At 36.8% G+C, this 12,916-nt stretch overlaps 1 protein-coding gene across 4 annotated transcripts in view; it reads left to right on the top strand.

Moving 5' to 3' along the window:
• Positions 1-10,927, top strand: part of sno (strawberry notch) — a 205,929-nt gene extending 195,002 nt beyond the window's left edge. For all 4 annotated transcript variants that reach the window (XM_067159301.2, XM_067159299.2, XM_067159300.2 and 1 more), the window contains exons 26-27: positions 7,645-7,755; positions 9,067-10,927. In XM_067159301.2, the coding sequence (XP_067015402.2) occupies positions 7,645-7,730 (86 nt within the window). In that variant the 3' untranslated portion in view covers positions 7,731-7,755; positions 9,067-10,927. The remainder of the gene's footprint in view (positions 1-7,644; positions 7,756-9,066) is intronic.
• Positions 10,928-12,916: the final 1,989 nt, after the last annotated feature.

Genomic DNA, 12,916 nt, shown 5'->3' with positions numbered 1-12,916 from the left:
CAGAATCATAAAATTTATATTGACAGTTAGCTACTACTTCCATGATTCCACCTTTCCTCCAGTATTCCTTCTCAGTTGCATCACATGCCTGCAGTAATCTTCCCAGTCAGAAGCGATGACCTCAGAGAGAGATTGCACTGACAGTCGTTTCCTTTAATTGATGGAACAACATATCCCCTTTCACATTACATTCACTTAATACCACCCTTGTAATTTTGGATCATTCCATTTCCATGGAGTTAAGACTATAGTTGTAAGTAGGAAGATGAACTTCGTCTCCTTTTTCAGCTGCCAATACATCCATCACAAACATGTTTTCGGACAGTTTGTTAGTGGATGTTAAACTGTACGGGAAATCTCTTCTCAAGTTATCATCACACACTGTACCTCATCTTGTAGGCTGTTACACCTATCACGTTTAGTATCATCTCTTGAAGGAGTATTTTCAGCTTGTCTACAATGATATGGGAGCATTGTAAACCACAATAAGACACTGGATGCAACAATTTCAGGCTGAACCACCTCTGAAAATTCATCCCATTCATATGACCATGATAGTTGTCCTGCGATGTGCTATCCTGAAGTATTAGAATCCCGAATAAACCCTTTGTGAGATTAAACAACAGCACTAAGAAGTATTCCGAGCATACTTCTCCATACAGTGACTTTCATAACATCATTCATTCTCTCCTTGCTAGTATTTTCGTACATTCAAATTATCAGTCCGAGATTCATCTGAATAAAAAACATCTTTGCCCTCTTCCCTGAAATGTTTCATTTTAATGATGTCCCTTTTTTGCCAGTTAACAATATCACTGTGCTCTATAAAAATAATAACACTGGGTAACATCATTTTCAGGCTTTACATGAAAATGGGTGCATTTAGATCACTTTTTAGAGCTGTTTACAAATATGGTATCAGATTTCCTGTAACATCCACAGTTTTTATGTAATTACGTAATTTTCCTTTTTTTAAATTTGCGCGTAACAATGTGCACTGATTGATAAAATATGTACATTAGAGTAATCGAAAACGATCAATTGCGGTAAAATCGATAGTCTGATGTCTATGTTTACAGAGGAACAATGCAATTGGTTTAGTTTCGTTTGAAAACATGCTCTAAATAGCTATTTAATACATATTACAAGTGCAAATCAGTCTACAAATGGCAAGTTCAAGACGACAGTGTGTAAACAATCCAACTCCTTTTGTTTCATTTGCTGCTCATTGACTTTGAAATCGAGAAGAGAGAACATAACCTCATTCGTAAAGAAAGCTTACCTGGCATATTTCGTTGTCAAGTTAGGCGACCAAGATCAAAGGTTTGCGCCGCACAGCGCGTCATATGTGTGTTACGGGATTAAGAAAATGGACTCAGGGGAAGCAGAAGTTGTTACCTTTTGGAATTCCGATGGTGTGGAGAGAGCAAACAAATCACACCGATGAATGTTATTTTTGTATGTTAAAAGTTAAAGGCCATAACAAGAAAAGTATTAAAAGCATTGCATATCCAAACCTGAAATCAGCAATCAGACCTGTACCACATGGACCTGACATTCCTGTGCGTAACCCACCAGCAACCCTGCAATCATTATCGTCATCAATGTCAGGTTCTAGTGACAGCGATGAAATCTTGATAACCACAGAAGAGCTATAACCAGAGTTGTTTACTCAATGTGAACTAAACGACTTTGTAAGAGATATGCGTCTCTCAAAGGAGTTGTCAAAAATGCTGGGTTCTCGTTTAAAGGAGAAAAGACTGCTAGCTGCAGGTACAACATTTTCCTGGTACCGAACAAGAGAAGAATAATTTCATGAGTACTTCACTGAAGAGGGTCCTCTTGTTTACTGTAAGAACATTGAGGGAGTAGTATCAAAATACAACAAGAATGAATGGAGGTTATTTATCAATGGAACCGTAAACAATATCAAAGCTGTACTCTTACACATCACCAATAAGTATGGTTCAATACCTGTAGCATATTCTTACGTCTTGAAGGAAAACTATGAAACCCTTGCAATGTTATTAACGGCAATTATGTATTCAGAGCACGAATGGATTGTATGTGGTGATCTAAAAGTTATAGGAATGTTTCTTGGACAACAGTCAGGTTACACAAAGTATCCATGTTTCCTATCCATGTTTCCTCTGTCTGTGGGAAAGCCGTAGACGTGATGCACACTGGGTTAGAAAGGAATGGCCATCTAGAACAACAATGGATCCAGGAGACAAGAATATAATATCATGTTTGGTGAAACGAGAAAAAATCATTCTGCCACCTCTCCATATTAAACTAGGGATCATGAAACAGTTCGTAAAGGGATTGATTTAAGTTGGTACACCTGTCAGAAATTCTCCTTCCTGTCTGATGCATAACTAAAAGAAGGAATCTTTGTGGGACCACAGATACGGAGCCTTACGACAGATGAACAATTTGAGGCGTTGATGACCTTTGAGGAAAGATTGGCTTGGATAGGTTTCAAGAATGTGATAGACGGTGTTTTGGGGAAGAGGAAGCACCCGGATTACAAGAAAATCGTAGAAGATATGTTGACGGCTATGAAAAATTTAGGTTGTAATATGAGTATGAAACAACATTTCCTTCATAGACACCTCGACTTTTTCCCTGAAAACTTTAGGAGATTTTAGTGAAGAACATGGGGAGCGGTTCCACCAGGACATGAAAGAGATAGAAACATGTTATCAGGGCAGGTGAAATGCTGTGATGTTAGCTGACTATTGCTGGTCTATGAAAAGGGACAATCCGGAGTTGCAACACGTCAGACGAAGATCACACTTCCGCAGCAAAAGGAAGAAGAGTTTGTCATGAAAATTGTATCCTGGACTTGCCATTTGTAGAATTTAATTTTATATGTTCACAAACAAGATAAATAATAAATTGTTTTCTGGATTCTTTTTATGTTAAGTTATTCTTACTTTACTGGTGTTTAATTCCCAAACTTCGCTGTAAGATTAAGTAAATACTTAATTTGAAATTCTGTAAAATCCTTATGTGATTCATAAAATTTGATTTCAGATTCATAAACAGGAGGCAAAACTACATTACAATCACCCATCAGAACTAAAAATCTTGAAAAAAAAATTCATTTTGTAACTCAGTGTAATGTTGGTTCTGAACTCTCTTCTGCACAGGATACACTTTTTAAAACTTACAAAAACAGTTTGGCCCCTATTTCCGGTCTGTTTTGTCTTGTAAAATAGGAATGAGCTTGTGGATTGAGGTGATGATTTCCTCCGTTATGTAGAATTCTTCCATAGTTTACTGAATAATGTTTATCAACATCATCGAACATGTCTTTGCCATTTTTCCTTGTCGTAGAAAGGAAAAGAAGAAATCAGCTGTGGCCTCCAAATAGGAACTCTCCCAGCATTTGCCTGGAAGTGAAAATGGGAAACCACAGAAATCTATTCTCAGGACAGCCAACAGTGGCATTGGGTCCAAACCCATGCATCTCCTGAATGCAGGATTTGGCTTCATAGCCGTAGCGCATTAACACTTGCGGTCACTCCTGTTTTCGTATAATTCACTTCTTGATCTTTTCTTATGTCACAACATATTAAATTTAATTTATTTTTTATAGTATAATTTATAAACAAAATGGGCTATCAATGGGGTCTCCGGCCTCGGGGATTTTAGCAGAAATTTATTTAGATTTTTTAGAGGATTCCGCGTTAGATAACGGAAACACGTTCGGTAACATACACCATTGGTCTAGGTACGTTGATGATGTATTCGTAGTTCTAGATGAGCGGATAACAGATGCAAAGACCACCTTAAGTAAACTCAATGACATAGATCCGCACATCAAGTTTACCTTGGAATCTGAAAAGAAGGGATCAATTAACTTTTTAGATGTAACTATTAAGAGACAGCCTCCTACTTTTTCCTTCAACATCTACAGGAAACCAACACAAACTAGCGTCACTATAAGACAAGATTCAACACACCCACAAGCTCACAAAAGAGCTACGTATTTCAGCCTCGTAGACCGGGCTTTTAGAATCCCTATGACTAAAGATAATTTAAACAAGGAGCTGAATACTATCCGCAATATATCCTATGCCAATGGCTACAAGGCCTCTTTCATCGAAAGTATAATCAATAAGATTAAACATTGTCCGCAAACCACGCTTACCAAAGATAAACAAAGTCATAATTCCTATTCAACTTTCACATTTAATAACAGTATTCACAGAGTCACCAATATATTCAAAAAGAATAATGTAAAGATATCTTTTCGCACAGATAACAAAAGTACCGAAGTTTTACACAATGCAGCTACTGTAAATAAATCTAACCCTTATCTTAGGTCAGGTGTTTATAGGTTCCAATGCAATGACTGTGGCAGCGCCTACCTAGGGCAAACTGGGTGCAACTTTAAGATAAGGTATGCCGAACACGTTAATGCAGTAAAATATAATAGATTCTCCGCTGTGGGTCAACATATCCATGAGCTAAGACATAATTTTACAAACTTGGAACAAGACATTAAAATATTAGAGATTTTGAGCAAGGGACCATTGCTGGACGCTACTGAATTATGTTACATTCATATAGACCAATATTTTAACGCTAACCTCAATCTCAATGATATATCTGAAACTCAAAAGTTCTCTTCGATTTCCTGATAACATTTTAAAAAAATGTTCAAATCCCAAATGAGAATTTAATTTTACGTATAATTCACAATAAGTTTTCCCGATATTTGTTCCGCAGTCCACGCCCACCAAACTCCCTCCACACGCGCGGCCCACATACATCGTCTCAACCCACCCCTACTTCCCCTCTTTAGCTACGTCCGATCATGCAAACCTGCTCAGAGCCTTCATTGTTCATTGAGTGCGGCTAGTAATAGCATTGTCTCACGGCATTTTGAGGCGAGTCCTACATACAGTCACTTTATCATTTTGCTGATTAGAGCCACAACACATTCAACACTGGATCGTTAACTGCGTTTTAATATATTTACAGGTTCCGCATTGAACCAGGAAACATTGGTTTCACAAACATCACAAGAAACTACTTTAATGTTTCCACCTCATAGGCCTAAGACATAGAAGATTTTATGCAGAAAATTCCATATGACCAACCTTCACATTTTTCGAGATGGTTCAGCAGTATACAAGTTGTAGTGAAATGGAACACAATATTTTATCTATCGCTCAACAAATTTAAGGACTCCACAACTGCTTGATCATAAGAATATCATTTAACCAATGAACTTTTATCATACGACTGACTTGCAAGTCTTTTACTTGTCATAATAGTTTTTAATGAGTTAAGGTTTTAATTATAGATTTAACTGGATTTCATGCCAAACATTTTAAGACATGTCATGAATTTTAAGGTTGCCTATTTTCCGAAAAAGCTGAAGATGACTCAAGTCTGCGTCGAAACTAGTCCTGTGAAATTTAATAAGTTGTAATTGAATAACAGCATTAAAATTGTATTGAATAGGTGGAAATATCAAGTTTATTTATTGTAATTCTTGGTTCAATACGGAAAAATGAAATTTCTTACATTAACTTTTCTTATGTGTTTGATTTCATTTTATTCTTCATGATTTAGTTTGCTTCCACAAAATTATTGGAAGTTTCTTTAATTACTGAATAATTATTGAATAATTTGCTTTTACAGTCATGTGTATAGTATGTTCCGAAGAGATGTTAAGTACACAAAAAATGACCAGTCGGACACCAGTAGGAACTAAATCCACAACCTTCGAATTTCATGTCCAGTGCTTTCCCAATTTAGCAGCAGCGGCTGGGTCATTCTTGTTGACTGGGATCTGAGCTGTAGGTCTGGCACTACAGCCAGCACAGCTATAGAGTGCATACTAGTCGTCAGCTGTCGGCCAGTCGAATTGAACTTTCACTGCTATGTTGTGCTTGAAATAGTTCAGCTTATTAAATTTTGTCAAGAACGTAAAGTACTATACATGCCAAAGAAATGTTAAGCACAAATGAAAAATGGATACTAGTGGCAGACAAACCTACAATCTTCGATACTCTCTCGATTGAGTTATAGTAGCATATGTTATTCTTGATATGTTGGCAGGAATGTGGGTTTGGTTCTTACCAATATCTGGTTGGCTATTTGTTCTCTACTTAACATCTCTTCAGCAAGCTGCCTCTGTGGATCAGTGGTAGAGTGCCGTCCTCCAGATCCCAAGATATCGGGTTCAAACCCAACAGAGGTAGTCGGATTTTTGAAGGGCGGAACAAAATCCATTCGACACTCCATGTCATACGATGTCAGCTTGTAAAACATCTCTGGTGACACATTTGCTGTTTACCCAACAAAATTCGTTAAATCTCAGCCACAGACACCTAATTGATTTTCGGTCAACGACATGAAAGATATAGACTGCTAAACATACTTGTTACAGCACCCCTGGTTGAAGCACAGCGAACTAACGTTTGCCTGTAACTGGCATGGTGGCTGCCACTTGATAGCCGTATGATCAATTCAGTGAGTTGATGAGAGTATTTCTCATTGCAAATTGAAGTTTCATTTAAAAATAAACATGACATTTTCAAACACTCTTAATGTCGCATTAATGTTATGATATGTAAGTGCAGTGAATATGGTAGGCATTTGTTTGTTTATAAGAAGAATTACATATGTAGAATGATCATATACTAACAATACTCATTCACTACAGGAGGACATTTTATATGTACAGCAGTTCATTGAGGAATTCACACGCGTAGAGAAAGATACCACTGCCTTTTAATGACATGCCTTCGGTATCATTCTGGTATACCGTAATTTTTGCATTTTGCTTCTTGGTCTAGTTAGGTTTTATGCGTTTTGCTACTTATGCCTACCTTCTGAGAACTGCTGTGCAATAAGCAACACACATGTCCGTTGGTTGCAACGTAGAATATCTCTACGGCATCCTCTGCCTGTCATAAGCAGCCACTAAAGGGGGTAACCCTGTATTCTAAACTTGAGACCACCGGACCCCTGGCCGAGTGTAGCATTCCTTCCACATACAGTATTCTAGCGGCTTCACCGCTTTAATACTTCTGTTGGACCTCTCTTGGTCAACCCTAGCCTGACTTCATTCTACTGAATTCATAGCCTGCATTTATTTATTTATTTATTTATTTATTTATTTATTTATTTATTTATTTATTTATTTATTTATTTATTTATTTATTTATTTATTTATTTATTTATTTATTTATTTATTTATTTATTTATTTAACCTTGCACGCCTTCTCAAAGACCGTACTCCATCCCACAACAACTTCTCCAGATCCGTTCTATGGCAGATTCATAGGGCCTTCATGTGTTATGGCTGCCAGTGCTTCAAGTAGATTCAAAGATAGCCATCAGATTAGCAGTCTGTATTTTTAATATCGTTGGTTTAGGTTTACTCTGTCTGCGATTTAGTAGGCCTAGAGTAAAATGGAACATCGAAATTGACTAGCAGACAGCCAGATGGCGTCAAATTTTAAAATGTCTTCACACGGTAGCTGGGGCCATAGGATTATTATTATTATTATTATTATTATTATTATTATTATTATTATTATTATTATTATTTCTTCAGCCTGTTTTGTTATTTCAGTTTAGATCGTTATCACATTTAAAAATATTCGCTCTTTTCAGGTACGTTGATACCAAACAGCTGTGTGGAAGCCCTGCGAGATGCTCTGTCGTCAGATGCAGAGAAGACCGAAGAGCAGACATTTTGAGGCAACTGAAGTTCTTAGGAAATAGGTATGTGATGCTATAGAAGTTTCTTGAAGTATTCTGATGGGTTAATGAACTCCCATGTGTTTATGTGACAGCATGTCACCAAAGTCACTTTAGCTGACCATTGTGTCCATTCTTCTGAGCTTTGAAGTATTCTAACTTTAACTTAGATGGATGACAATTTCAAAAAACATTTTTTTAATGACTGCTTATTGGCTATGGTGGCCTCAGCTACAGATTGCAATATTTTAGGATATTCAGTGCTTGGGTGACTGCAGGTTTGGGTCATCTAGCTATCAACTTGCATTTGGGAAATCGTGGGTTCGAACCCACTCTGTTGGCAGCCTTGAAGATGGTTTTCTGTGGTTTCCCATTTTCACACCAGACAAATGCTGGGGGGGGGGGCTTTACCTCCGTTAAGGTCGTGGTCACTTCCTTCCCAATCCTACCTCTTTCCTCTCCCATCATCACCATGAAACCTACTATCTGTGCCTGTGCGATGTAAAACAAACTGTGAAAAAATTTAGTTGAGGCATTCTCTTCTCCCTGTCATGTTTCACTATTTTATTGATTTCAAGCATTGTTTAATATGTAGGTGAACATTGATCTCCTTATTGCTACAACTAATACATAAATCATTTTGTTTCCTCTTATCGTGATATGGAAGGGTATTTCCTACAAACTGTTTTTATATGGTAGTAAATTTAATACATAACCACTTTCTGCAAATAACATGCCTTTCTTTGTAGAATTGCTGTAATTACTAAACGTTCTGAAATCCCACAGTTATCAAACCGGGTGAGTTGGCCGTGCGCTTAGGTGCGCTCAGCTGTGAGCTTTCATTTGGAAGATAGTGGGTTCGAACCCCACTGTCGGCAGCCCTGAAGATGGTTTTCCCTAGTTTCCCATTTTCACACCAGGCGAATGCTGGGGCTGTACCTTAAGGCCACGTCCGCTTCCTTCCCACTCCTAGGCCTTTCCCATCCTGTCGTCACCATATAGTAACATACGGTGAGATGTTAGCTGTTATGTGCAAAGCGTTACCCGTTAACTTAGTGTTCACCACTTGCAGCACTGCAGTGCATTTCTCCCTTTTAACACATGAAGTCTGTTGTCAGATTATTATTTTGTATGCCAAAATCTTCCTTAATAAATGATCCCCACAGTGGTGAAAACCTCATCAAAACCCATTTGGTATTTCTTGATTAGCCCGCACAGTGCAGTGGGACATTATTTTATAATATGTAATAAATGTAATAATATGTAAAGATTTTGTGTTATGTGTTTGTTGTAAGATCATTATTTCTCCTCTGTTTTTTTTTTTTTTTTTTGCAGACATTTCATGGACCAACAAGCCGCTCTCCGGCCATTGGTTGTGATGCAGCCAGAACGGAAGGATAGTGCTAGTGGTGGGACAGGGTTAGTTGTTGGGGGGAATGATACATGCCGAGGGCCGAGTGGGATGGGGAAAAGAGAAAATTACAGCCTTTTTTTTTATTATTATTATTTACTTTTTCCCTCCCCTGTTAAGTTCCGCCTCAACTACAACACTATTTAATTTTTTTTAATTCCATAGAAGCTCCTTTGAAGACTTGGTGTGTGTGTGTGTGTGTACGATCATGGCATGTACGTTGTAGTGGTGCCCAGGAAAGAAGTCTTCATCCCGTTTTTCTATTTCGTACTTCAACTGTAATTGAAGAAGAAGAAGAAGTAAAACTACGTTTTAGTCATTGATTGTGATGCATTTATTTGATAATGCTGAGATAAAGCAAAATTATAATCTTACATCATTTGTAGAAAGGAAAAGTAATTACAGTATGTAGCTGCGAATTGCTGCAACAATATTGTACGTGAAGTTGGAAATAGGAGACTTATGCCTCGTTCATCTGGTCTCGGCTGCAACTGTGCATCAGAGAAGAATTCTGGGGAAGCAAATCACCTCTTCATCAGTTGCATTGTTGGAAACTTTAATTTGACCATGGAAGTTGAAGTAAACAGTGATAAATCATGAACATCTATTGTGATGATAGACGCTACTTCTCTCCTTTCATGTAGTGTATTACTGTTCGAACTGTCGTTTACTAAAAAAAGAAATTGTTTTAATTATTTTTTTATTTTGTTTTTTCTGTCTATAAACACCACTCTTCCTCTTCTTTAATCCCTTATGTGTGATTGATATATTTTCTTTCTGTCTGTCATTCTTTACAAGATAATTTGAAGAAAGGGATGGTTGGGATGTTATGGATTTTCTGAACTTGTAGATGATTTATGTATAGTTCCACCTGCTGCAACACAGACCCAAGGCGCAGTAAGGAAATGTGTGATGAGAGTGTATTGATGAATGTGGCTTGTGTGTATGTCTGTGAGAGTGTGCGTTTTTATTTTATTTTATTTGCAAGTGTTGAAAGGCAAATCAAGAGATAAAAGAAAAGTATCTCCTTGTAGAATAAGTGAACTTAAAAAGAGACAGACACAGAAGAAAGAAAAAATTAGTGAAAATAAGAGAAAATGGTAATAGCACAAAGGATTTTTTAATATAAGATTTGTGTTTGTGAACTTGCACTCTCGATGCTACCAACGCAGATGCACAACACGCAGAGGAAATCATTGTATATGTATTACTGTCAGTATTACATTTATTAACATGTATCACTATCTTCAATTGCAGTCGGATTCTAAAGGAGGATCGTACTAATAGTTTTGTGTCAATTTCAGTTTCAGATCATCATATTTCTTGCCTCTGAAATGTTAACATAGGTGTAATTGTGTGTGTCTGCTTCCAGGAATCTCTTGAAAGAAATCACTTTGTATTGATTTTCCCCATTAAGTGGTCATCGTTCTCTCTTTCCTTCTCTTCGAGTAATAAAAGAATAACTTTTTGTGAATGTAATTGTGATTTTCTTTTAGGTTACCTATCTTTTCCTTAATACTTGCAGTACCTTTTTTTTTGCTAGGGGCTTTACGTCGCACCGACACAGATAGGTCTTATGGCGACGAACTTGCAGTACCAGCTGCCAGTTCGGTGAAGATAACTCCTGGGATGACCCTGCATCTCTTGTAATTAATCTAAAATTCTGGATTTGAAAGAATTTAATTGAAAATTCTCAGTGTAACTAGGGAGAATAATCGTAATATAAGGTTTGCATCATTGCATACATCGCACCTTTTCCTGCATTCATTCTTAGGCATCTTATTCCAAGGTTTCACTCTATCATTTAGCAAAACATAAAGAAAATTAGTTTTTTTATTTTTTATTTTATTTTTTCAAAATTACCATGCAAATTACTAAAAAAAAAAAAAAAAATAATAATAATTTTAACACTTCAAGAAAATATATCGCATACATAGCGTTTTTTGAAGATGCCTTAGGTTGAGGTTTTCACTCATAACCCTCAGCTGGGACCATTACCAGATGTTACATACCAAGTCGGGTGCTCTGGGACTCACATAGGCAGGGGTGCCAATCCCTGGGTAGGACTGGCTCCAAAGAGAGTCCCTACCTGCTACCTTTTTTCAGCAAGTAAACAAGTAAAATTACAGTTACTTCGTCATTGATATATATATTTTTTTTTTTCATTGGGCTGAAATTATACAAAAGTTTGGAAAGAAAAGATATTGCCGTACTTCAATTTAAGGTGGGTTTTTTTTTTTTCTTAGCATAGACATATGTGCCTATTATCACTAAGCAAGACTAAACATGATTGGTTCTTTGATGGTTTCAATAGGATTTTTCTCCATAATTGTTAATTTAGTAACTTAGCATTGCAAAAAATTGTGGTTTACTTAACAAATTGGTTCTCAAAATTCTCATCACTTAGCCTCGACAATTTGAAAAAGTACATGTTGTGCCTATGTTGAAAAGTGTTTTATAAGGGCATGGAAATAAACCACCTCACATCCAGCACTAAGTAGAACTGTAAAAGTCATCTTAATCATCACTTAATTTTTTCCCGTTTCTGCTTCCATGCGTTGTATATCGATTAGTGGAATGTAACGGTTACAATTTTATTTCAAGAAGTAGTAAATTACGAATAAAAATTATATTTTGTAAAAGTAACAGCAACTTTTTGTTTGTTGGGCTGAGTTACTCAGTACAAAGTGTGCTGGCCCTCTGAATATTAGTTGGCTGGTTCGATCCTAGGTCAGTCCAGTAGTATTTGAAGGTGCTTAAATATCCCAGCTTCGTGTTGGTAGATGCACTGGCATGTACTAGAATTCACTGTGGGACAAAATTCCAGCACTTGAGCATCTCCAAAACCATAAAAGTAGTTAGTGGAATGTAGAATAAATATTATTATTGAATATCCAAAGCTGTTTGGAACCCTATTTTACATAGTATACTAGGGTTGTAGTTAAAATACACATTCAGTTTTACAATGAAAAAGAATTTGTGTATCTAATCGACGGAAAATGAAGTGGATGAAGTAAATAAAATATTTGTAACAGCACGGCTTCTTAAACAAATGATACAGGAGTTTTGATGATGCAATGTTCCAATAATTCAAATGAGAGTTCAAGTCATGCCTTCTTCTTTCAAATGCAGCACATTCAAACAGTAGGTGATCCACAGTTTGTGAGGATCCGCAAACACACACGTAGCCATCAGGACGATTAATTCTGAATCAATGAAAATAGTAACCAAATTTGCCATGACCAGTCAAAAATTGAGTAATTTCAAAGCTTGGCACCAACACGTTACTTTTTAGGCGGTTGAAAACCTCAGGGAAGAATAATTCTCTGGTGACTTGGCCTCTAGTGGAAGAAGTCCAAATGTTGTTCCATTGATGGATTACCTGCTGCTTTATGATTTTTTTAGCATAGCTAGGTGACGTTTTGTCATAAGAAATTTCCAAATTAGATGTAGCCGCTGCTTTCACCAGTAGATCAGCTTTCTCATTTCCAGATATTCCACAATGACCGTAGAATAAATATCATCATCATCATCATCATAATAAGTGTCCCACTCCAGTCGCTTGGGTGTGGTTAATAAATATTATTTTTATAACATACGTTAATTGACAGCTTTCAACTTTCTCACTCTTCGTGCAAAGATTTGACGTCTTAAATGTTTTTGGCTCCAAAAATAAGTTGCAACGACTATCGTAAAAATCTTTCTTTTTTTCCCCTCATTGCTGGGTAACCTAGAAGCAGATGATCCAATTCTCTATGATATGCATTACATGTT

Source organism: Anabrus simplex, chromosome X, assembly GCF_040414725.1.
Source record: "Anabrus simplex isolate iqAnaSimp1 chromosome X, ASM4041472v1, whole genome shotgun sequence".
NCBI classification, from domain to species: domain Eukaryota; kingdom Metazoa; phylum Arthropoda; class Insecta; order Orthoptera; family Tettigoniidae; genus Anabrus; species Anabrus simplex.
The sequence above is the reverse complement of the archived record's forward strand: the minus strand, read 5'-3'. Positions and strand labels throughout refer to the sequence as shown.